This window comes from Talpa occidentalis, unplaced genomic scaffold, assembly GCF_014898055.3.
Source record: "Talpa occidentalis isolate TD23 unplaced genomic scaffold, MPIMG_talOcc4v2.1 talOcc4.5, whole genome shotgun sequence".
NCBI lineage: Eukaryota > Metazoa > Chordata > Mammalia > Eulipotyphla > Talpidae > Talpa > Talpa occidentalis.
Window position 1 is genome coordinate 93,042,410 of NW_023604861.1, and position 27,279 is coordinate 93,069,688.

Genomic DNA, 27,279 nt, shown 5'->3' on the forward strand with positions numbered 1-27,279 from the left:
TTAGAGATTAGGAGACCTGTATTCTGGTTTTATTTCTGTCACAAATAGTTGACTGACCTAGGAGAAAATCATCTGCCATCTCTCTGCATCTCAGTTCTTTTACGAATCAAATGAGAGCTGGATTAATCTCCATTCCAGTTCTGTTGTTACATGATTCCCTGCCTTGCATGTGGTGTCATACTCAGCATGTAAAACAATTACTGACATATGCTAAGATTGAGAAATTATAGGCTGTGGGTATAACATGAAAAGCACTTCATATAGGGCTTAGCAATCAAGGCAAGAAACAAATATCAAAGCAAAAAAAAAAAAAAGAGGGATCAAAAAGAGCATACAAAGATAAAGAGTTCCAGCAGCGATTGTCATTTTGGAGGGGAGACTGAAAACTAAGACAGCCATCTGGTGTAATATTTCCTCAAAGAGGAGAAAGTGTTGCCCTCCCTTTCCCTGATGCAAAGGGAAACCAACTGGAAAAAGGAATCTTAAGTAAGAAAACAGCAGCGGGCTTCTGTGGGTCGCACCTCCACAGCATTAGCAGCCGTCGTCTGGGGACTTCCCCAGCAAAACAAGGCCCAGGGTCTGCTTTGGTAAAGAGGGCACGGCCTTAATAACATGGGTTCATGCGATGGCAAGGGAAAGAGCACACTAGTTGAATGAACACGCTGCAGTCTGAGAAGAGTCCGCATTCCTAGCGCCTTCGGGCACCGACACCCCAGGGCTGGGCCGGCAGGTGGGCGGCGGCGCGGGACAGGCGCTCCCTTCGAGAGCCGGGCCAGAGCTGTCTCCAAAGCGCGCCTCCCTCTCGGAGACACTTGACTCTCCTCAATTAGCTTACAGCGAAAGTCACGTCAGTCTTCAGCCTGTGGAAAAAAAGATCTCCGCAGGAAATAGGGATCATTGCGCGAGGGTGGCTCATAGACCAAGGGCCGAAACCACTGCTCACCCTTAGCGGCGGGTCTACCTGCCAAGGCGGAGCGCCCGGCCGGGAGGAGGGGCTGGGCGGGGCAAACGCGGGCTCTCCACCAATTAGCGACGTAGGAGTCGTTTCAGGGACGTTGATCGGCTAGATTGTCCGGCGGGGTCTTGGACCTAGAGCTGCGATTGGCTGGGGTTTTGCCGTGGCGACAGGTCCCCAAAAGTGCACCCCTGGAGACCCGGTGACTGCCCGGCAACGGGAAACATTCCCGGCTAGAGCAACTTTCTATCCCAGGCGCGGCTCTGCAGCCTCTGGAGACCCGCGGGGGCCGCTGCGGGGGTCTGACTTGGTGAGTCCTGCGGGTCCAGTGTTGGACTGCACTAGGCTGCTAGGCCAAGACTCAGCTTAGCTTCCAGGGTACTGGCGGAAAGCTTCAGAGAGGCAGAGGAAGTCTCTGGAAAGGCTTTCAGTAATTACCTATTATTTCCTTGTCATTCTAGAGGGAGGACAGTGAGGAGAGCACAAGGGACTTGTCCAAGTTCTCACACTGAGTAGTCAGTCACTGTGGGCCTGAGCTCTCCAGTGAGGTAGCCATTAGCCACCTGTAGCTAATCTGAACTCAGATGTACTCTAATTGGGAAGTACACTCTGGACAACCAAGATGTAATAAAAAATAAAATACTAATAAGTTTTATATTGATGACATGTTGGAATGGTAATATTTTGGCTTAAATAAAACACATTTTACCTGCTGCACAGGTAAACGCAAATTTACCTGCTTATTTTTTGGTTTTGAATGTAGTTATTTGAAAATTTCAAATTGCAGAGGATATTTGCATTACGTTTTGATAGGCCATTGTAGATTTAGACCACAACCTAGTTCAAGCAAGTGTGCTATGATACTGTTTTGAAGGTAAGTATCTACACCCATCTAGTAGGGTGTGGTGGTGGTGAGGATTCAAGACTAAAAGGCTCATAGTTCTAATGTTTCAGGATCCTGCTCCTTTTAGTGTATGAATCGTATTTTAACAAATTCCTCAGTTGATTCTCATGCCCATAAAAGCTCCAGAATCACTGTTTGAGGATTTAGGCCTCAACTCATTTTTTCCCCTCTGTCTCTTTTTTTCAAACAAGCCTAGGCTGTTTCTCAAATTGCCTGTATTCCAGTTACCATTTGAACAAGCTCCCCAAGAAGTATTTTGCATTCTCAAGTATGAGAAACATTGATATCAGTACTAATCATATTTCCCTTCATTCTCCCAAATCTAGGCCAGTATGGTCCCCAAATCAGTGAAAGCTGTAGCAGTACCAAAGAACTTTTAGAAATTCAAATTCCTAGGTCACCACCATATCCCAGCCCCCAGCTATAGGGCTTCTTGAAAGCCAGGCACAGTTCCTGATTTTCATTCTTCCATTTTCAAATCCTCACTTTGAAAATGGTCTGACTTGGACAGATTTTTTCTTTCAAGGTGAGTGAATTTAGTTCTCCTTACTTTTTAAGTATCTTCCATTTGCCCAGCTTACCCAATCTTCTTGATCTTTTTTTTCCCCCTCAGCCTTCCCTTTCCAGGAGTGAGGATGGCTTTTCCTGACTCAGGGAATGACTTCAACCTGAAGTATAATGAAGAGGATGGAGAAATCCCTGGGCCTTCAAGACTGAATAGTATAAGGGGAAGACTGAGTGTTGTATTGCCAACAGAAAATGAATCTGATAAGGAAACCCTGACATTTAGGCGCATTACAAAAGCTCAGGAGAGGACAAGAAAAAGACAGCAACCTGTAAAACTAGAGCCTCTGGTAAGTGGAAAACAGGCAGCATTTTAGCCAGTTCTGGTTACAGAGAAAGTTGCAAAATTCCTGAGGAGGGGGTGCCGCAGGGCGGAGTTGGGGGTGGAGGGGTGGCCCGCAGGGCGGAGTTGTAAAAATGGGTTTAAAAGTTCAGTTCTTGAGCCTCCCTGGTGGCGGCGCAGGGGTTGAGTGGTGGGTTGCAAAGCTGCCCGCAGCCTCTGCAGCGCCGGTTCGATCCCCTGCCGCCTGGTGAGGGTCCCACATGGCGCGCAGACCTCTCCTGTCTCACCCGCTGCTCCCCTCAGCAGTGTACTTCGTCTGTCTGCCTGCTCTGCTCTCCCCTCTGGTTCTGGTGAATTCTCTCACCCTCCCGCGCTTCTGACTGTACCCCAGTGCTTGTATAAATAAATAAATAAATCTTTTTAAAAAATAAAAGTTCAGGGGCCTCCCCGGTGGCGCAGCGGTTGAGTGCTGGGTTGCGAAGCTGCCCGCGGCCTCTGCGGCACCGGTTCGATCCCCGGCTGCTCCCCGGCCACTGGAGGAGGATCCCACATGGTGCGCAGACCTCTCCTGCCACCTGCTGCTCCCCTCAGCAGTGTACTTCGGTCCTTCTGCCTGCTCTGCTCCCCACTCTGGCTCTGGTGAATTCTCTCACCCTCCCGCGCTTCTGACTGTACCCAGTGCTTGTATAAACAAAACAAACAAACAAATAAAATAAATAAATAAATAAATAAATAAAGACATGCCTCTATAAAAAAAAAAAAACTATAAAAAAAAATAAAAGTTCAGTTCTTAAATATTCAGTTCTTATATAAATTATGGTATATTCATCTATGACAGAATATGATGAGCCATAGAAACTGGATGAATGTTAAACAGTTAAACTTCACTTCTACCACTGTCCATCATTCATCCAGTTTCCTTCTGTAGAGGCAATTGATGATACCAGTTTTCGTGTATCTTTTCAGAGGTCTATTATGTTGTATAAGCCTAAAACCAGCAGTCTAAACCAATCTTTCTGCCTCTTTCTTTCTTTAATGCATGGCTTGGAGATCATCTCATAGTAGCTCAAAAGTTCTTTTTTACCAGTTACTTTTATAGCTCATAATTTTCTGTCATAGTCGAATGTACCATAATTTATTTAGTAAGGAAAATATTTATGGACTTTCAGTGTTTAAAATAATTTTGCAGTGTAACAGTGTTACAGTAAATAATCTTATACAAGTGTCTTTTCATAAACATGAGATACGATCTGTAACAGAATTCCTGGAAATAAAATTGCAAGTCAAATGATAGTTACATACTCAATTTTGGTTAAATATTGCTACACTGGTAGGAGAAAAATGACCTCTCAGAGTAGTTTTAATTTGCATGTCTTTAGTAAGTTGAACATCTTGTAATGTGTTTGAAAGTCTTGTACTTCTTTCCATGATGTATGCAAATCTCTATTTCTTATTTTCTAATTGCATAGTTAGCATTTTTCTTATTGATTTATATAAGCTCTTCATATATTAGGAAAATAAGCCCATTATTTGTAATAAGCATTGTAAGTTTTTAAAGTATGATTTTAATCCCTAATTTTTATGTAGCTTGTCTTCTGAGTTTTATGTAGTACTTAGACCCTCTATTTAGCAAGATTATAAAAATAAAAATAAATTATCTAGTGACTCCTTAGGTATACTGTTCTTTACAAATTACTTTGGAATTATTTTTATTATTTTTGCTCTTTTACATTTAATTTATATCTTTGGTCTATTCAGATTTTTTCCCACTATAATGTGTAAGACAATCCAATTTCCTAATAGCTATTCAGTTATTTCATTGTCATTCATTGAATAATATATTTTTCTAAGATTATCACCTTTATTATAGGGTTGATTCCCTTTATATTTTGTGCTCTATTACTGTACTTTCTCTTCTGGTCCATTGATCTATTTTCCATTCATATCTAGAATATGGCTTTAGTTATTGTAGTTTTATAATATATTTTAATATCTGAAAGGACTGGTCTTCCCTAAGAACTCCTCCCCCCCCCCAAACTTTTAAGGTAATTCTTTTTATTTACTTTGATGTATGAATTTATTTTTTTAATTTAATTTAATTTTTTTATTTTTATATTCCCTATACAATTGCACCCCCCTTATTTTGGCCCCAACCCCTCCTTTCCCCACCCCCACCATAGTGTGTCTCTGGTTTATAGTTGTTTGTTGATTTTGATTTTTTCTTTCTTATAGTTATTCCTTTTCCTGGTCCCTTATTTAGGTTTTCTAGATTTCTCCTATGAGGTCCGGTATTTTTCTTTTTCTTTCTGGCTTTTTTTGCTGAGCATGATCCCTTCCAGCTCCATCCATGTTGCTGCAAATTTCATGAGTTTATCTTTTTGATGGCTGAGTAATATTCCATTGTATATATGTACCACATCTTCTAGATCCAGTCATCTATTTTTGGGTATTTGGGTTGTTTCCAAAGCTTAGCTATTGTAAATAGTGCCGCTATAAACAGGGGTGCAGGTGCCTTTTGGAATTAATGTTTCTGTGTCCTTTGGGTAAATACCTAGGAGTGGAATTGCTGTATCATATGGAAGCTCTATCTTTAGTAGGTTGAGGACTCTCCACACAGGTCTCCATAGTGGTTGGACCAGTTTGCACTCCCACCAGCAGCGTAGGAGAGTTCCTTTTTCTCCACATCCTCACCAACATTTGTTGTTGCTAGTTTTTTTAATATGTGCCATTCTCACTGGTGTAAGATGGCATCTCCTTGTAGTTTTAATTTGCATTTCCCTGATTACAAGTGATGTTGAACATTTTTTCATATGCCTGTTGGCCATTTGCATTCCCTCTTCAGAGAAATTTCTTTTTAGCTCTTCCACCCATTTTTTGACTGGATTATTTTTTTGTTTTTGTTGAGTCTCATCAGCTCTTTGTAGATTTTTGTGATCAGTCTTTTATCATTAGTGTTGTGTGCAAAAATGTTCTCCCAGTCGGTGGGGTTTCTCTTTGTTTTTGTTATTGTCTCTTTTGCTGTGCAAAAGCTCTTTAATTTGATGTAGTTCCAGTTGTTTATCTTTGCCTTCACTATCACTGCTTTGGGTGATGTGTCTGTAAAGATGTCTTTGAGGTGCATGTCATGTAGTGTTTTGCCTATATTTCCTTCTATGAATTTTATGGTTTCAGGTCTTATGTCTAGTTCTTTAATCCATTTTGAGTTGGTTTTTGTGCATGGTGTTAGGTAGTAGTCAAGCTTCATTCTTTTGCATGTAGCAACCCAGTTTTCCCAGCACCATTTATTGAACAAATTGTCCATGTTCCATTGCATATTCTTTGCTCCTTTGACAAAGATTAGTTGTTCATATAGGTGTGGCTTTATTTCTGGGCTCTCTATTCAGTTCCATTGATCTGTATGTCTCTTTTTGTTCCAATACCAAACTGTTTTAATTATTGTGGCTTTGTAGTATAGCTTGAAGTTTGGAAGTGTGATACCTCCTTTCTCCTTTGTTTTTATCAGTAGGGCTTTGGCTATTCATGGTTTTTTTTGTGGTTCCATATGAATTTCATCAGTATTTGTTCTATTTCTTTGAAGAATGTCATTGGGATTTTTATTGGAATAGCATTGAATCTGCATATTGCTTTTGGGAGAATGGCTATTTTAATAATGTTGATTCTTCCAATCCATGAGCAGGGGATGTCTTTCCATTTCTTTGTGTCTACTTCTATTTCTTTTAACAGTGTTTTATAGTTTTCTTTGTATAGGTCCTTTACTTCTTTTGTTAGGTTTATTCCCAAGTATTTGATTTTTTTTTGTTTCAATAATAAAAGGAATGGTTTTCTTGATTTCTTTTTCTTCAGATTTATTGTTTGTGTATAGGAAGGCTACTGAATTGTGTTGATTTTGTATCCTGCCACTTTACTAAACTGATTGATGAATTTAATTAGTTTTTCTGTGGAGTTTTTGGGGTTCTCTATGTATGTTATCATATCGTCTGCGAATAGTGATAGTTTGACTTTTTCCTTGCCTATTTGGATTCCTTGTATGCCTTTCTTTTGTCTTATTGCTCTGGCTAGGACTTCCAGTATTATGTTGAAAAGCAGTGGTAAGAGTAGACATCCTTGTCTTATTCCAGATCTTAATGGGAATGCTTTCAGCTTTTCACCATTGAGAATGATATTGGCTGTGGGCTTGTCACAGATGGCCTTTATGATGTTGAGGTATGTTCCTTGTATCCCGAGAATTTCAAGGGCCTTTATCATAAATGGGTATTGTACTTTGTCGAATGCTTTCTCAGCATCTATGGATATTATCATATGGTTTTTATATTTCTTTTTGTTGATGTGTTGAATTACATTGATTGATTTTCGGATGTTGAACCATCCTTGTGTCCCTGGAATAAATCCTACTTGGTCGTGGTGGAATTATCTTATGGATGCATTGTTGGATTCTTTTGGCAAGGATTTTGTTGAGGATTTTTGCATCAATGTTCATTAGGGAGATTGGCCTGTAATTTTCTTTTTTTGTGCTGTCTTTGTTTGGTTTTGGTATTAGTGTAATGTTGGCTTCATAGAAGATATTTGGTAGTATTCTTTCTTTTTCAATTTTTTGAAAGAGTTTGTGTAGGATAGGTACTAATTCACTGCTGAACATTTGGTAGAATTTATTTGTAAAGCCGTCTGGGCCTGGGCTTTTGTTTTTGGGGAGTGCTTTGATTACTGCCTCAATTTTGCTGCTTGTAATTGGTCTGTTTAGTTGTTCTTTTTCTTCTTTGTCCAGCTTTGGATGGTTATATCATTCTAGGAATTTGTCCATCTCTTCTAGGTTGTTGAATTTGTTTACATATAAGTGTTCATAGTAATCTTTGATTATTCTTTTGATTTGTACCGAGTCTGTTGTGATTTCTCCTCTTTCATTTATAATCCTATTTATATGTGTTTTATGGTAATTCTTTTTATTTACTTTTATGTATAAATTTAGACTCAGTTTGTCTAATCTCTAAGGCATCCTGTAAGTATTTCTCTTAAGAGCATATTAAATTTTTATATTAACTTAAACCTGATATTTTTATTATAATTAGTTTTTCAAGTCAAGAATAAAATGGAATTTCATTTGTTTTATTTTTCCTACATGACCATCATGAAGTTTTCTTCTTATGAATTTTACATAGTTCTTTTTAAGTTTATTAGCAGGTTACTGTTTCTATATGCCAATTTTGTAATAGTTTTTCTGATTATTTCAGGTAAACAATAAAATCATGTGATAATAATGATACCTTTACCACCTTATTTTGAATTTTGTGCTTATCATTTCTCTTTTAACTAATTACATTGGCTAATAACCTAGAATTTTAGAAATGATAGTGGAAACAGTGGACATTCTTGTATTTTTTCTGATTGTCATATAAATGTTTTTAAGTGTTCCTCTATTGAGTATGATATTAGCCATTGAGATGTTAAAGATTTGTCTACCTAATTTTGGATTAATTATTTTTATGAAAAATAGATGTGAATTTTATCAAATGCCTTTTTGGTATCTATGGCAATGATTATGTGATTTTCACACTCAACATTGGCATTTTCTTACATTTTTACAGTTTTTGTTTTTCATCCTTCATGAGATTGTATCATTTGCTATTGAAATGTCCTAATCTTTTCTTGTTAAAGTAATACTTAAATATTTTCATACTTGTTTCATACTTGCTTTTTATTATAAGTGGATTTCTTCCCCAATGTTTTTTTTTTTTCAGTATGGAGAAAAGCAAGTGGATTTTATGTATTTACTTTGTACCAGAAACCTCAATAATATCCTTTTAAATTCATGTATTTACTTTAGGACTTATGCTTTTATTTTTCAGGTATATAAATAAATATTATTAACATAATTTTGCCTTTCTTTTCTAATGTTTACACCAATTGTTTTATTTTCCAGATCAAGGATCAACAAATACAATCCATGGGTCAAATTCAGTTCTATAACCTGTTTTTGTAAATCCTATTTTATTGGATCACAGCCACAGCCATTTATTTTCATTTTGTCTAAGACTGTTTTGGTGCTATCATAAAGAGTAGTTGTGATAGAGACTATGACCCACATGCATAGTGTTTTTGCTATCTGGACGCCTGCTTACAGAGCCCTGTTCTAAATGCTCCAACCTGAGAATTTAAAAATAAAAGTGATAGTGAAAATAGTCCTCTTGTAACTGATTTTCATAACACTTGGGTTTTATTACTTAGGGTAATTATTTGCTGCTGCTGATTTTGCTAATATTAGTTATATAATAAGAAGTTTCCCTCCACTTCTATTTATTATTATGAATTTTTTTTATTTTTTTAGGTATTTTCTTATTTTTTTAAAGATTTTATTTAGAGCTGGGTACAGGCCAGAGATGCGAGAGGGTGAGAGGATCCACCAGAGAGTGGGGAACAGAACAGGCAGATTGACTGAAATGCAATGCTGAGGGGAGCAGTGGGCAAGACAGGAGAGGTCTGCTGTGCCATGTGGGTATCTCCCTGGCTGGTTGGGAATTGAACACACACTGCAGAGGCTAAAGACTGCTTCACACTGCTGTGCTCAACTGGCTGCGCCACCGGGGAGGCCCCTATGAAAATTTTAATATGCCAAAAACTACAATAGAAATATAGTTAACAATTATTTGTCCTCAAGGTTAATTCTGATTTTTCCCTATTTTGATTCACTATTTATAAAGGGATACAATATTAGAAAATTAGTTCAAATACATTTTATACCCCATTCCAGCCTCAATGCTCTATCTTTCTCAGAGATGATCACTATTATGGTTTATGAGAATTCATTTTCTTATCTTCTTCATAATAGCCATTCTAATAGGCTTGAGGTAATATCTTGTTGTGGTTTGATTGCATTTCCTTGATGTTAAATAACTTCATGTACCTGTTCACCATCTCTCTGTATAACTGCTTTGGGAAAATGTCTATACAGATTCTCTGCTGATTTCTGAATTGGATTGTTTGGTTTCCTGCTTTTGAATTGTGGGAATTCTTTATATATTTTAGATATTAACTGCTTATCAGATATATGATTTCCAAATGTTTTCTCCCATTTGTTAATTCAGTATGTTTCCTTTTTATTTTATCAATGTTTTCCTTTGTTTTACAGTAGTTTTTCTCCCCCTTCTTAGCTTGTGATTTTGATCTGCATTCCTTTCCCACAAGGTTATATAGCTGAACCCTCACTCCCCCACACCCTATATCTGTATCTCCAACTAGTCTTTCTTCAGTGAATGGCTCAAGAGGAATTTTACCCAAAACCAGATGTAATGTACACATGCCTGTAAACTTAACAGCTCTTTACTGTACTTACTCTCAAGCTTCTTTCCCTCACTCCAGTATATAAAAGATTATCCATCATTCCAAATGTATAATTCTTAGAAACTTAAAGCCATTAATGATGAATTCTGGGCTTTAGCCTATATGTTAAAAGACAGATTTTTACTCCCTTAGTTTGAAATTAGATCAACCTAACATCACATTTTTTTGTTTGTTTTTATATCTTCAATCAGTTATGTCTATGGGGAGTGATTAGTGACTTTTCGGTACAGATGGGAAGACTGCATGTTGTAGAGAATGACAGACATTTGTCATGACAGTTAATGAGTGTATGAATTCATTCCTCTCTCATAATTTTACTCCTAGAAGTGCCTGTTATTAAAGTACAGAATTAATGGAAACCAAGTAGAAAAGTCTTAGTTAAGCAATAGGTTATGGACAGACATTAGTAGTAGCTGCTACAATAATTGTGGCTGGCATAGGAAACTAGTCCAGGTACATGGTCAATTTCCCATGAAGATGATAGAGTCCAAAAGTAGTAAAGAATAAGACAAATTCATGTTAATGTTCTAAAAATTAGCATGTCTCTTTTTTCTCCAAAGCCAGTGCTAAAAGTCTACCAAGATCATAAAAGACCAGAATACATACATGAAATGAACCGATTTCAGTTAATAGCTTCCGGAATCATAAAACCTCCAGAAAGCACTGAAGAAACACAGTACAAAAAATCAGTTGTTCATTTTCCTGAGCACCAAGATGCTGTGAAAAGAATTAAAAAGGTATAGTATTAAAGTACTTAATTAATCTTAAAATTTAATTTTAATTTTAAATAGCTTTGCTAACATGCTTTAAACTCAAGAATAGTGGCACAATCTCTATTAAGTTGTATAATGGATTTGAGGAATATAATAATTCTCAGTTTGGACAGTAGAGGAAAATCATAAAGGAAAACTTCAACTTAGTGTCTTCTGATATCTTGCATGTTAAAAGGAGACACAATGTTTTTAATTTATTACAACTTTTGTGGTTTTCATCATCATCCTCAAAATGGCAGTCTTTGAAGAACTTAGTGAAGTGCAATAAAATAAAGACTGAACCAACAAAGGAGAGAACTTTTATAATTGGTTAGAGTTGTATAGTTGGGGAAGTTGCCTAGTAGGGAATAAGTGAATACAACTCTGGGGAGAAATCAGCAGAGCATGGATTTATATGGTTTCTTTTGTAGGTAATTGAAGTATGGAGCAGAAGTGGGAGAAAATGTGGAAGACATCCTCACAATAAAAATGCCGATAAAGCTGACATTTCTCTGAACTTTTTATTGGAGGATCCTTCCTCACTTGTTAAACATTTCAGTGCAAGTTGTCTTTCGGGCATTGGGCTAGAGTGCTATAAATGAAGAATGGAAGGGAAACTCTGTCCTTGAGGATTTCAATCTATGGAAGTAATCAGATAGACAAGTGAACACTCAAGCACAGTGGGATGTAATAAGAGTTTTCATTGGTCATTCAAGGTACAAAATGATGGAGAACTAAACTGGTTGGATGCTCATAATCAGTGGAGGAAAAGCTACCCTAGGGGAATGCACTAAGCTTGGAGGAATGAGTAGAAAGTCAGTGAGGTTGATATGTGAGTGAATTAGAGACTCAGGAAGCCAACTGGAAGAACACTCACATAGTTTGGGTGAGAGAATGATATTAAATGGTAAATTGCATTAAAATAGCCTCAGTGAATTTAGTTTCTGGGAAATAGAACAAAGTATTTTAAGTAGGGACAGCAAAGATTTGATAAGCCATAAATTAATTCATTTGGTATAGACTCCAAGAGCTTGAATTTTTAAAGATGAGAAAATTTGTATGGGTATGTGGATGAAGGGAGGGGGCTGAAAAGGAACGTTAAGCTGTAGGTTATGCTTGGTTGTATTTAGCTTTAATTATGTGAAGAATTCAATGGAGTGAGGGAAAAATGTGGGGAAAAAGGGATATTCCATATAAAAGGAAAAGTCCATATATTCTGAGGAAAGTGTCATGGGGGAGGTGGGGAGAGTATGGTATTAATTTATCAGAAGGAGTTTAGAATGCAACAAATGAAGATTTCCTGGGAAACAAAAAGGGAGAAGGAGGGAAAGGTAGGAGGACAGTTGGAGACTTTGGCATTGAATAAATCTTTCACTTAGAACATTTTAAAAGCTATAGTAAAGAGAATAAACACAATTTCTATTAAAATATTCATACTGTTGTCTCATAAAAATATTAAAGTTAACCCTTCTTGAAATATTGAAATATTGGGACAAAGTAGTGATGTGTATTTCCCCTGTTTCTGGGTATCTGGTTTGACCTGTTGTTTTACATAAAACAGTGCCTTTGCTGCTATCCCTGGTCAGTAAATTAAGGAAGCACATTTAGTTTTTGAGCTCAAAGATGTATTTCTTCCAGCTCTGTTCTTTCCAGAATTTCCCCTCAAACTTCTGTTCAACAAGGTATCTACTCAATCAGAGACAAAGAACAGTGATCTCTGTGAATACAAACTTTCTGGGGAAGTTATTCACAGAACTGTGGTAACACATTTCTTATAGAAGTGAAAGCCTCTAATTAACTATGTTAACAGACAACAAATATAAAATTTATGTGTTTATATCAGTCATTCAACAAAGCAGGTGTGAGAAGGTTATTCTGTGATAAAGCCAATTACCCTTAAAGTATGAGAGAGAAAAGGTGATAACCCTTGGAATTTGGTTCAGATTTCCTCAGACAGAGCTATCAACCTCATTTTGAATGATACTGCCCTAAAGTTTGTTGGGGAGGAATAGGGAGTGTGAATGGTACTAAGAGTGCAGACAGTGGAACCTGGGAATCAGAAAAGCTCAAGAGTGTGAACATGGTGGGGACTTAATCTTGGTGTTCCAAGTGTGGCCCATAGGCCAGCACCAGCTGCATCTCCTGGGAACAGGTCAGAAATACAGAATCTTAGGGTCCATCCCAGATGGACTGAATCAGAAGATGCGTTTTAACAGAAAACCCAGGTAATTGGCATGCACATTTAAATGTGGGCAGCACTGGTCTACAGAACAGGCAATTATGAGGCAGTAAAATATATGCTTCCCCTCTCATATTTGCGAAGAAGTAAAGTTTATTATGAGTTTTGGTAACAGCGCTCCAATATTTCACTCATTGCAAAACATCAAGGTTATCAGAAAAAGCTGAGGAGATTGAGGGCAGAGAACACAGCAAATGAGCAAAAAAAAAAAAAAGCTTATGAACATCAAGAAATGGTAATATTAATGTAATAGAATGAGTTAAATGAGAGAAGATAGGAACTAATAATGGGGCTGTTTTGTAGGAAAGAGATAGACATCTGCATAGGTAGTAAAAAATATTCAATATTAATACCTAAAAATAGTCTGAAAATTTTCAGTTCAAAGTGCTACTTGCCTTTGAACACTTAGGACATCTTGAGTAGCACAGTATTTAGCCCTTTAGGTCAGCATCTCACCCTTTCTATAGCTTTTTGTCTGCAAAAACTAATTTTTTCAAAAAAAAATTTGTTTAGGTCCACAGGCCTTCTGCTGAGGTGTTCTCTCCCTCTCCGGCTAAATCATCACATACCAGTATTGGAAGAAGAGGTCTCTTCGCAACTCGTTCCTCAATTTACCCTACGTACACTTTCCGTGACCGGGAAGAAGTCATCAAAGCCAACATTCGTAATCCCTTAGAGATCATTAAAATAGTACGTGAAAATGAGCATCTTGGATTTCTTTATATGATCTCTGCTGTGCCAAAGTCTTCCATTGAATATGATACGTATAATCTGAAGTGAGTTCTCTTTTATGAAGCAATTTATTTAACATTAAAAACTACAAATAAGTGCAAATATTATCCATAATTGTGTACACCATAATGATTTGATATTTGTATATATTATGAAGTGATCACAATAAATCTAGTTAACAACCATCACCATGCCAACACCATACTTTTTTTTCTTGTGATGGAAGCTTTTAAGTTCTACTATCATATTTGTAATATAGCTTGAAATCAGGAAGTGTGATGCATACAGCTTTGGTCTTTCTCAATATTTCTTTGATTATTGAGTCTTTGTGGTTCCATTTAATTTTAACATTGTTCTATTTCTGTGAAAAATTACATTGGAATTTTGATGGGGATCACTTCAAATCTGTAGATTGCCTTGGGAGGTATGAACATATTAACAACCTTATTTCTTTCAGTACATTAGCATGAAATATCTTTCCATTTATTTGTGTCTCTTTAACAGTTATGTTTTTTTTTTTTTTATCAAGGCTGGAAAATTACTAGATCAAAAAGTGCACGCAGTGGCATAAAAAAGAAGAGATTAGAATTGCCAACATAGAGTAATCTCAAACTTTAATTTTTAAACCACAATAATTTTCTGCATAGTGGGATAATGAGTCATACAACCCACAAGGGGGAAGAGGGTAGTAGTGCAGATCCCCATATAGCTATTGACTCAGACACATGCTTACATTGGGTCCTTAAGACCCTGGCACTGCACTGGGTAAGGTAAGTGCATGGACAAGCACTCAAGATAGAGGGTGTATTTCTGGAGATCTGCAGAGGTCGGGGCACAGAGCAAGGACTACTGGTTTGAATCTGAGGTTCACAATACATAATAACCATAGCTCGAATTGGGTCAAATTACCTGAACTAACCTATCAAAGATGCTACTGCTGAAGCCCAGACTGAGATATCCAAAACACCTGCCACTCCCCTCAAAGAAATGCTACACAACAGTAAATTCAAATTCTTGACTCTACTAAAGGTTATGTGCTGATGCCTATCATCCCAGTCCTCTTGTATTTACTATTCCTCACCAGTACCAGTCTCCTGGTTACTGAAAGTATAGAAGCCACAGTTGAACTATAGCTCTTCTAAAAACCATATAAAATCAAGAATCGGGGGACACATTACAAATACCAGAACAACAGCAAAATCCTGAAAAGATCCCCTGACTCAGTGGAGATGTGGGGCATAACAGAAAGGGAATTCAGAGCAACACCCTGGCAATGCTGGTGGATCTTTAAAAAAATAGTGGAGACTATAAAGCAACAACAGAAAAAAGAAGATAATGAAAATATGAGGCAGCTATGTTCAGAAATAGTGGAGTTAAGAAATACTCTAGGTGATTTTAGAAATACAATTCAGGGCCTCACTAGTAGACAAACAGAAGCTATGGAGAGAATGAGCCTGAAAAAAAACAATGATGGAGAAAAAGAATTTAAAAAAAGAAAACCATGTAGGAGCTCTTTGGGACAAGTTAAAGAGAAATAGTGTCTATCACAGGGCTCCCAGAAGAAGAGAGAGAAAGCCATAGAAAACTGACTTAAAGAAAATATCATTAAAAGTTATCTTTGGAAACAACCCAAATGCCCAAAAATAGATGACTGGATCAAGAAGATGTGGTCCATATACACCATGGAATATTACTCAGCATTCAAAAAAGATAAACACATGCAATTTGCAGCAACATGGATGGCGCTGGAAGGGATCATGCTCAGCGAAATAAGCCAGAAAGAAAAAGAAAAATACCGGATGGTCTCACTCATAGCAGGAATCTAGAAAACTTAAATAAGGGACCAGGAAAAGAATAACTGTAAGAAAGAAAATATCAATATCAACAAATAACTATGAACAAGAGACACTCTATGGAGGATGGGGGCGGGGAAAGGAGGGCTTGGGGTAAAAATAAGGGGGTTGTAATTGTATGGGGAATATAAAAATAAAATTTAAATTAAAAAAATAAAATAAAATGTAAAAAAATAAAATAAAATAAGAATTTAAGGAATTGTACATGAATATTTTTTAACTTTTCTGTGTGATACAGATTTCAAAAATCAAATAAACATCGTTATCGGGGGGAAAAAAAAAAAGCTATCTCAATCTGGGGAATGAGCCAGAAGTTGCAATCCAAGAGGCTCAAAGACTTCCAAACCAAAGAGTACCAGGCAGACATACACCAAGCACAAAATAAAGCTTTAGAGAACCAATGCAAGGACAAGATAATAAAAATATCAAGAGGAAAAAGGATAACCTATTAGGGAACACAAATCAGACTGTCAGTGGAATTTTCAGCAGAAACATCACAAGCATGAAGGGATTGGAAAGAGACATTTAAGATACTTAAAGGAAAAAAACCTTAGGGCTCAAAATCCTTTACCCAGCAAAATTAACAATCAAGATCATTTTCTTTCTGGCTTATTTTGCTAAACATGATCCCTTTCAGTTTCATCTGTGTTGCTGAAAATTGCATGAGTTTATCTTTGTTGATTGATGAGTAATATTGCATTGTGTATATGTAGCACATCTTGTGGGAATTGTGTGGGAACTATAACCAAGATGAAAATGCATACATTGTGCAAAAATGAAAAATGATGTAAAAAATATATATATAATTAAAAAAATAATAATTTTTTAAAAGGATCAAAGAAAGAGTAAGGAACTTCACTGAAAAGCAAAAACTAATAGAATTTACCAACACCAAGTTGCACATGAACAAGACTCTAAAGGGGTTATTATAAAGTAACAGAACAAGACACTTAGATTACATAATAGAGGGGCAGCAGATAAGAAGGAGGAGAAAGTACACACTTATGTGTGTGCATGTACTCCACAGAGTAGAGATATGTAGAGGAGGAAAAAGATTTGTAAAATGTTAATAATAAGAGCTTAGGATTTTGGGGATGATGATCTTGAATAGGTAGGAAAATGTAAAGAAAAGGGATTTCCAAGTGACACTGAGCACCAATAACTTAAATTCAACATTTAAGTTGCCACTTTCTAGAAAGGGCTTTAGTAATAGACCCACAGAATAAGTTTTCCAGTTTTCCTATCTTTTCTCCTATTTTTATCCCATTCTTGCTTTTTTACTTGACCTATTTCCTTATATGTGTAAAATTGAGGACTACCCTTGATGACTGGTGAAAAAGGAATGTATGATAACTATTCTCAATAATAGTATTATATGATAATTTTTTTAAAAAAATCTTATTCACATTTTCTTGATTTGTTTCTCATAATTCTGTTAATATTTCATAGTGTTTCACTATTATTATTGAATAGTTTGTAAAATGATATAATAAAAGCTTATTTCCAAATAGCTTTCATATAGGACTATTATGTTTTAAAATCTGTAATTTTGCTTTTGTAAAAATCATGTAACTGAAATTATCAAGCATATCGCCAAGATTATAAGATCTTTAAGAGTTATAATAGTCCAACTGTTATAAAATTTTTAAAAAATCTGTTCCCTCTTGTTTTCTTGGGTAATGTATCCAATTGAAAAGTAGTTTGTTAGTTTGTGAATTTTTTTTATATTTTTCAAATTTTAAATAACATTTGTTTTCTAGAAACGTTTTCTTTCTTTCAAACAAAAAATAATGCAGTTGCTTGATTTTGTGTTGATTAGTTTATTCACTTACCCTAATTTTTATTTGTTTATAGAGTTGTAAGTTATGAGAATATCAATAAAAGTGACTACTACACTATTAGCAAGAAGGCCGTGACACATGTTTGTAATGACGATGTTGAATTTATTGAAATAGAAAGATGGGAACAGGAATATCTATATCACAGAGAACTCACTAAGATTCCCATATTTTCACTTTTCCGGAAATGGAAAGCTTTTAATGTGTGGAAGAAGAATGTCCGCTCCAAGAAAATCAGTGGATGTCGAAAATCCTTACAAAAAAATTTGTTCATTGTTAATCAAGTACGTATTTATGAATCATATTTTTTAACAAAGAATTACTCAGAAAAAGTGTGACTCTCTTATAGACATTGGTATAAACTCTCCCTAAAATAGAACATTACATTTTTTTTTAATTTACAATTGTTATCCTGTCTTGTCTTTTAAGAATCTGACAATCTAGTGGTATTTCTACATTTAAGATAGGGCTACAAATACCAAAGTATAAGAAGTGAGTTACACAAGTCTTCCTTAATTAGAAGCAGCTCCAGAAGCTTGAATTTATTGATACCCTTTATTGTTGACTGGGTAAGGTGTGTATCCTTTCAAGCAGAGGTGTGGAACCCTTATTACCTACCTCTTCTCATCTTTGAGATATTCTACACATTATGATTCATAATAATTTAGGGGATTATTTTCATGGGCCAATACCTGCCACTGTGTCATGTTTTCTTCTACCAAGTATTTAGAGTAAAGGGAAATTTTTATTATTTAATTTGGACAATGGGGTAATCATGGGGAAAGAACTGTTAAAAGGTATGTGTCCATATTTAAAAATCTCAGCTACCCACTGTATATGTACAAGTATACAAAGGTATAATATGTATATTGACACATATTCTGTGTAGAAATACAATTGATTTTTTTTAAGCCTGTTGCCTGACCTTGCAAAACTTACTGTTTGCTCTAAAGTTTGGGGAGGGAGGGCAGTGCTTATTCCTCAGAATAGTCTATGAACAAGAATATATCATCTGCAAATAGATATAGTTTTACTCTTCGTTTCTTATCTGGATGACTTTACTTTTCTTGCCTAAGTTTTCTGACTGGAACTTTCTGTTAAGTAGAAGTGGCAAGAGCAGAAATCTTTGTCTTGTTACTATTCTTAGAGGAAAAGCTTTCAGTGTTTGACCATTAAGTATAATGTTATATTTTCTATTCTAATTTATTAAATGTGTTTATTGTGAAGCCGTGATGATTCTGTCAAATGCTTTTTCTGTATTTAATGAGATTATCATGCAGTTTTTTCCCTTTATTTAAGACATTAAACAAGTCTTGTAGCCCTGGAATAAATCATACTTATATATTTCTAGATTTGGTTTGCAAATATTATGTTGAGGATATTTGCACATACATATATATACACATATATTTATATACATATGAAAAATTGGTCTCTGTGGGCTTTTTTCCCCTACTGATGTGTTTCTGTTTTTCGTATGAGGGTAAAACTGGCTTCATAGAATGAACTGGGCAATATTCCTCTTCTATTTTCTGCAAATAGTTATGAAGAATAAATACTAGTTTTTCTTTAAATGTTTGGCAGAACTCATCAGTGAAGCTGTCTGAGACAATATCTACTTTTTATAAGTGTCTTTCAACCTCCTTTATTTCTAGGTTTTACTTTTCTCTAGATCTAAGTGTGCATTTAGTATTAAGTTTTCAATATTTAATATCACACATGATCTTAACATGACAGGTACTTGTTGATTTGCTGGTTTTCTAAAAATGTATGTTGTACATGATACTTTCAGGCAATTTTCTGTTATTTTACACATTCACTGAAACATCATTTATTTTCATTTGAAAGTATCTTAGTAATTGAAATACTTTTAGTTTTACTTATAGTCAGCCATTGCTTTTCAGACAGACTACTCAATTTCATCACTTTAACTGTTCCTTATAAAATGATGTGCCTTTTGCTGAAGCCCTGTCTACACTGGGTTAAAAACATACACTTGAGCCTAGAGCCTCTGCCTAAACCATGACCTGCAGATCAAGTGAATTTTCTTAAATGCAAAATTTCTCAGATTACCCAGAGGGTCTGGTGACCCAAATTAACATATGATGTTATGATGAAGGCAGGACTAGCAAAACCAAAGCATTCCAACCCTTTTTGACTCCACCCAAACATACTCTGCCTTAGCATCACCCAGATTTTCTCAGATTTTACAGTAAATTCAGCTTTTCTGCATCTGTCTTCCAAAGTCTATGATAGCTTCCCACAGACTTTCTGACCCAATAACCAACCTCCAGATTAATAATGATAATTGTTCACCTCTGAAAATAGGAAAACTCATTTCAATGCAATCGGCAAAACTCAACATAAGTGAATTTTAACAATAATTTTAAAAGTTCAGATAATAAGGAAGTTCAAGGGGTAGAAATACCTTTAAGCATGGCTGAATTCAGTTCAATGAAATCATCTTTAATGTTTCCTCTTTCCATCTTTCTGTTCTGCATTTCTCTGTGTCTGTTTCATTCCCTGTTGGGCTTTTGGCATGAGCACCACTTGCAGATCTAGTGAGAGCTGGTTATTTTAATGAAAAGAGTACCTCTTGCTGAGGATGCTGGTGAGAATACTGATTGACTCAGCATGGCCACATGCCTGATCCTAAACCAGTCCATGCACAGCCAGGGATGCTCGGATAAACCAGGGCTGGATATTTGCTTAGTCCCCATTCCTGTGATAAGGAAAGTGAAGAGTCAGCTTTATCAAAACCACATGGCAGTGGATTTCCTAAAAGATAGAGGGACTCATCACAGAATAATTGGACACAGAGAAAATGTCCTGAGAAGATAAAAGTTAATGTCAATCTTTTACACATTGAAACCAGCCATCAAAGTGACAAATTCTTTTCTCTTATGATTCTACTAATAATTTAAAATAATATTTGATACTTATCACCTTCATAGGCACCATTGATATAATTACTAGCCTAAGAATGATCCACCTAACCCAGATTCTTTCTGAAATTTACTATCAACAGAAACAGCAATAATGGGGGAGGGGGGGAGACACTCCCAGTGTCTCATACTAATATTCACAACAGCTTTCACAGCTGTCCTTTATGCTGACAGCCAGGTGATTAGATTAAGCCAAAGTAATTTCTTAGATTACTTTATTTCCCCCCTCCCAAAATTTCCACTGTCAAACTCTCACCTTTTGGCTGATCATCAGTACCGGTTTTGCTCCTTGCAGCTTGAACCTTTATGAATAGAACTTGTATTTTTGGTTCAAAGAGTACTTCCTTTTTTTTTTTTTTTTAATAGAGGCATGTTTTTTTTTTATTTATTTGTTTGCTTGTTTGTTTGTTTTGTTTATACATGCACTGGGTACAGTCAGAAGCGCGGGAGGGTGAGAGAATTCACCAGAGCCAGAGCGGGGAGCAGAGCAGGCAGAAGGACCGAAGTACACTGCTGAGGGGAGCAGCGGGCGACAGGAGAGGTCTGCGCGCCATGTGGGACCCTCCTCCGGTGGCCGGGGAGCAGCCGGGGATTGAACCGGCGCCGCAGAGGCCGCGGGCAGCTTCGCAACCCAGCGCTCTACAGCTGCGCCACCGGGGAGGCCCAAAGAGTACTTCCTTTTTAAAAAAAAATTGCACTATTTTTACTGATGTGACAGTGGTTTACAAGATTTTATGTGAGTTGGAGGTATAGGTCCACCTTTCCAATGTATGTTACAATAGCATGTCCACCACCAAAACACTCACAATCCTCCACCATAGTCCATCGGGCCCCCCTTTGTTCTTTGTACCCCTCCACTCTCCTCTCAAGAGTACTTTCCTCAGAGTACTCTGAAGCAAGATTTCCTTGCTTTTTCTACTGCTTTGATTACATTCCCATCTCTGTTCCTGTATTCATGTTAATTTATTTCATGCTGTATTTCAACTAATAGATTTAACCTTTAAATTTGTGTTCCTTTTTTTTAATCATGCATATTCACCATGAAATGATCTTTAAGGGTTATATGACTTCCTAATGTTTTCTCACAAAACTCTCTTCATTTAGGACCATTACTAATTGATTGTCATTTCCCTTAATTTTAATTAGAATAAGTAATTAAAGCACTATTTCATGTCGAGCTGAATAACTTACTTGTCCTATCTCGGAAATTCCTAGAAAAGGATCCAATAGAGTGCTATATATATAACACATAAACCAATTATCACATGCAAATAAATTAATGTTAATGTTAATTCCTCTCCTTTGGTTAGATTAGAAGTGAAGGTGACTGGCCTTGGAATGTTTTTAGACCAAGTGCCTTTGAAACCAATAGCCTATAACTGATCTTGGCTTGGAGAAAGATTAAGTTTACATATTATAATTTCACAAGCACGTCCACTTATTCTCCCAGCCAACATTGCAAAATCTACAATAGGTCTTAATGATTGAATTTTGCTTCAAGCATCATGTTGCTTACTGAAAATTTAAAGTTAACTAGTCTTTGTTCTATGTCATTGCCTCTTTTATCAATAGGCAGGCCCCTCCATTATCATGGTGCCTGTTATTATAAAGTCCTTAAGTTAACATGAAAGATCTTTTAGTAGCCACTAACCAAACCTAGTGAAATTTAAGATGTTGCCAAATCCTCACTGTTAAAACTAAAGACATGTGTTCAAAATGAATCAGAACAATTGAGACAAATTAAACCTGATCATTTTAATACCTTTAGCACAAAATTTCAGTGTGTCTCTGTCAAATGTATCTATATTTTGCAGTTGTAGCTAAACTTATCATGTAGAGCTATTTATTTTCCTTAACCATTCTTGCTTTCCCATTATTTTTAGACTTTAAAAAGATAGGATTTTTTTAAACTAAATAATGATAACTCCTATTTTCATTCAGCATTTGCGACCAGCTCTCCTTAAAATAAATGAAATGTGTTATCAGTTGAGTTTTATGGCACTTTGTAATATTGAAAAAGGGCGCACATACACCTTGCAAGAATTTAAGTTTGGACAAATCATACGGCTAGAAGAGGTAAGACATCTTACTTGTAAGTGCCAAGATTTTTTTCTTATTGTTGCTACTTTGGTACCACTAATTATACATGTTTGCCTATGTCTAGGTGATGGAGCGCTTAGAAGAATTTCGAGATGAGACAAAAGACGTGGTCAGGAAGGCTTGTCAAATTGCTCTGCGTGCTGAAGGATTTATTCCTGATGACATTCCATATGACCCTAATGCAGGTATGAAGGGAAAAGAATTTCAAAATATCCTACGTGGTGACTTTCTAAAATATTAACTTTTTAACTCAGGTGTAGTCCCCATAGAGTTTCCTTCACCAATGCACCCGTGCACCATCACCTCAGTCCCCTGTGCTCCTCCCTCCCTCCCTCTGATCCCTCTCCCTCCTGCAGTATGTCTCTGATTTATAATTGTCCATTTTTTATTTGTTGTGTTTTGTACTGTTATTATTTTTTTACCCCAATGTCTTATTTGAGTGCCCTATATTTCTGTTATAAGTGAAACTATCTGATATTTTTCTTTTTCCTTCTGGCTTATTTCACTGAGCATAATTCCTTCTAGTTCCATCCACATTGCTGTGAATGGCATGAGTTTATCTTTTTTGATTGCTGAATAATTAAAATATTAACTTTTTATTCAAGTTTTCTTAAGTTTAAATTATGACCCTATCTTTCATTTCTTCTAAATTTTTACTTAATAGGTTATAAATTCAATGTATATTGTGGAGGTGGGAAACAGCAGTAAATTTGTGTGCCTTGTATTACCTCTGCTTGTGTACCATATTCTAAACTGGTAACAGACCTTTATTTCACAAGCATTTTATAGTAAACTTAGTGCCTTTCAGTTTAAAAGTATGTCCAACTGACTAGTACAGACAATAGTTCTGTTAAAAATGAGGGAATGGATAGATCTCAACTGGCCCCAGCTGGCATGGACTCAAAGATGACTAAAATGAAGGTAGGAAGGTAATGTTGTTCTTGGAAAGAACTGGCATGGTACACAGATCAAATCCTGATAATGTGGGTAATTATCTACAGTCCACATCAAATCCTTTGATGTGGAATTCTTTAGGATAAATAGTCTGTTTCCTGAAATTTAAAATATCTCATTGCCCAAAGTATTTTTGCTGTTTTTGAATATTGCTTAAAAGAAATGACGTTTTGACACAAGGTTTGTTGATGTTGTGTTTTTTGTTGTTCTTAGAATTTTATAAAATATCTGACAGTTTCAATTTGCCTGCTTATGGAGAATCTGAAAAAATGACATACACAGAGCAGGCCAGCAAAAGGCATCATTGTATGAGGCTGACATGGTAAATGATTATATTCTTTCAAGAAAAATTAGCGCACCCTTCTCAAGTTTCATTAATATGTAGACTTTGTCACAGGATTCACTAACAATGATGAGGAATTGGGGGATTATGATAACCTGAAAGGATGCCCCAGAAGTCTGTTCCTTCAGCGGCCACCGAGCAAAACAGCTGTTTGGCTTGGCAGCTGATTGAAAATAGAAGATGTCTTAGGTCAAGAGCTCCTCTTAGATCTCTAAGCCTTCCTTTCCCTCTATCCATCATGGAGCACAGAGCAGGCAATGATGTGTATAAGGAGAAGTTAGGTGCACAGAGCTTATGACGTCCTGAAGCACAACTGGAGGATTTGCTCTATTTGGTCACCAAAGAACTACACACAGCTGCAGTAATGGGTTTTGTAGCTGGGAGACCAGGGAGGAAAGTCTTCCTCTCAGGACCTCACCAGGGGATTTTCCTCCTTAGGATTAGCTCTGCCACCTGCTTTCCCAACTGGATCTTAGCACTGACTATTCTGATTCTTGGAAACAAAATCACCAAATGTTATCTGAAAGGTGTATGTGGAACTAGAAAGCACTGATTATTATTACTTAATGTTCAATCAGTGCAATTTTTACAACTGTCTGCTTACTCTTAACTGTGCACCAGTTTGTAGATCATATGACACTAAATGTCTGTGTCGCAACAGGAGTCAGTGATGCAGTCCCTGAATCCAGCATCATAGGCCTACAAGTGCTGGAGTTTCCTTGGGCTCCACTCACGTAGAATAAAAGTTATTCCAATGTCTCGACTAACAGTCTGTATCCTAAGCACTCCTATTGCTCTTTAAACATACTGTTGGATAGTCAGAACCCTTGGCTGAACTGGTGTTATGTATTTGAATAAATTTGTGTTTTAAAGTGAATGTCTAAGAATAAATTTTTGGGAAATAAATCTCTGACATTGTAATACAAATGGAAATTGGAGAAGAAATTATGATATGTTTAACTTCAGAAAACTTACTTTAGAGTCACTTTTACAATTATGTAGTGAATCCACAAAACTGAAGCAGTGTTTTTTTCTTTTCAAGTTTTATCCGTCTAAATGACTATCTAATTGAGAACACACTGCACATCTTAACAGTAAATTCTGTTAACTCTCTTTTGACCTATCTCACTGACAAACTAAAACGAACACCTTCAGCAAATGTCATTCAGAAATGGATTATGGAAGAGAAGCCTGAAGTCACTGATAAAAAGGTATAGTCATAGAAAATTTTAAAAATTTATGGGTCCAAATTTACTGATTATGCTGTTTTCTGTGTATTGGAAAAATAGAAGAAATGCTTAAAGGACTTCACAGTATAATCAGAACCTGCCATATGTATGAAATGGTAAAATGAAAATCAGCATATTTTTAAGAATCTAATAATAACAGAGAGAGGATTCACTGTGCTGAATATTGCTGTGTCTCTCATAGGAATTTGCTAAAGGCTATGTGTTCATTCAATAGATATTTTTTAAGTGCCTACTGTGTGCCAATTCCTATGCTAAGTGCTGCATATGTAGTAATGAAAACCTTAGGAGGATCTTTGCCTCCAAGAAGCTTATCATTTGAGAGTCACTGTGGATATGAATTGGCAAAGTGAAGCAGGGGAAGTGGTATAAATGAAAGATATAAACAGTGGTTTAGAGGTGAGGAGCAACTCCTAAAAGCAAGACTTTATGCCAAAAGTGGATAATATTTTGGCAGGATGTTGATCTTAGAGACAGAGTAATTTGAGGTGTTGGAGGTGTATTACAAATTTGTGCATTCTAGCACAGCAAAGAGAAGAATCATATTGTCTCATATCCACGTTTCCCAGTAAGCTTTCCTCTAGCTGCACCCTGGATAATAGCTTCACAGCACCTAAACACTTAGCAGAACTAGCTTACCTGATTTCATCAGGTTTTCTACTTCCATTGCTCAACTTCCTCCCCAGGAATAACAGCTGTGCAATTTCAAGGCCCGATGTCATAGTTTCCTTTTCTCCAAAAGTTGGATTTGAGTTCCATCCTTCTTTACATTGCTTTCTTCTCTCCCCTGTTTTCAATTTATCCTTTTTCTAAATATGTCACCTTTTAAAAGTAACATTTGTATTTCTAATTATAAAAGTAATATATGCTAACTGCAGAAAATTTAAAAAACACAGACATACACAAAGAAAATTTTCCTCTGCTACCCAAAGATAACTATTACCACGGGGGAAAAGGTATCATACTTTACTTACTGCATTTCACTTGTTTTTTTTTTTTTTTTTGCTTACAATGTATTGTGAAAAATTTTCCAAGTCTATTCTTACTTTTCCATGTAATATTCTGATGTAGAAATGTACTTTTAATTCTTATAAATAATTTTGTATTGTTCTTTCACTTTTTCACTTACTCCAAATAATGTCTCAAAGATCATCATGGTCTACGTATTTTTTATACAACTCTGTTTTTTTCCCTTTGGAAGAAATTCCTACACATGGAAGTGTTGGTTTAGAAATATGCTTACTTGTTACTGCTTTCAATACTGATGTGTAACTTTCCAGAAAACTTTGTGCCAATTTACAACCTTCCTAGCAATGTTTGAGAATGAGTATTTACTCACAAGCCCACTAGCTATTACCATTCACTTTAATCTTTCTCAGTTTGATTGGCACAAAGTAGTATATCTCTGCTTTTTAAATGTCATATAAAAAGAATATATAAACCCAGTGCAGGGACAAACACATAGGTCTGGTGATCAAAAAGACCTGGGTTTAAGTTCTGCTCTGCCCCTCATAAACCAGTATGTCCTAGAGTAAATGTCTCACCTTTTCTAAATCTTAAGGTAATGGTGGTACCTCCATGTGGTTGGTGTAGGGATTACATGAGTACTTAGCATTACTTGGCACACAGTCTATAGTCAATAAATATTATTAAATAAACTATCTTGAATAAGAGGAAGAAATTGATTAAAATTGTCAGATTATGCCCTTTGACCACTTTTCTATATAAGTATATTTCTATTTAAGTATCAACTATTATTAGCATGTATTCTATTGAGTATATCATGTCTATTTCTATTTCAATATTATCAACCTTCTATCTGCCTTATACATTACTAGTATATTTTTCTAGGTTGTCTGCCTTTCCATTTTGTTGATGGAGAGAAAAGTTTTACCTTTTTTAAACAGTCTTTCACTATTTGCTTTTTTTAAAAAAATTCCTATGGTAATCTTCAAAAGATACCAACATTACAAAATCAGTTAATTATATATTATGCCTCTAGTGATACACAGGTCTTTTATTTCAAAACCTGATCATGACATCTCTGTAACACTCCAGGGGGCCGCTGTGTTGGAAAAGCAGGAAGAGGACGAGTCTCTCATCCCCATGTTTCTCACAGAACTGATCTTGACGGTCCAGTCACTGCTCTTTGAGCCTTCTTTCGAAGACTTTCTGGTATGTGTGTTTCTTCACATGACATCTATGTCCAAGCACCTTTTTGGAAAATGAAGCCAGTCT

The 27,279-nt window shown here is 36.1% G+C and overlaps 1 protein-coding gene across 4 annotated transcripts in view; it reads left to right on the forward strand.

The window, feature by feature from the left end:
- The first annotated feature begins 1,088 nt into the window (after positions 1-1,088).
- Positions 1,089-27,279, forward strand: part of DNAH6 (dynein axonemal heavy chain 6) — a 181,687-nt gene continuing 155,496 nt past the window's right edge. For all 4 annotated transcript variants that reach the window (XM_037527731.2, XM_054701796.1, XM_054701795.1 and 1 more), the window contains exons 1-10: positions 1,089-1,265; positions 2,473-2,713; positions 10,599-10,775; positions 13,543-13,805; positions 17,469-17,736; positions 22,339-22,473; positions 22,562-22,682; positions 23,665-23,773; positions 24,837-25,005; positions 27,100-27,216. In XM_037527731.2, the coding sequence (XP_037383628.1) occupies positions 2,495-2,713; positions 10,599-10,775; positions 13,543-13,805; positions 17,469-17,736; positions 22,339-22,473; positions 22,562-22,682; positions 23,665-23,773; positions 24,837-25,005; positions 27,100-27,216 (1,578 nt within the window). In that variant the 5' untranslated portion in view covers positions 1,089-1,265; positions 2,473-2,494. The remainder of the gene's footprint in view (positions 1,266-2,472; positions 2,714-10,598; positions 10,776-13,542; positions 13,806-17,468; positions 17,737-22,338; positions 22,474-22,561; positions 22,683-23,664; positions 23,774-24,836; positions 25,006-27,099; positions 27,217-27,279) is intronic.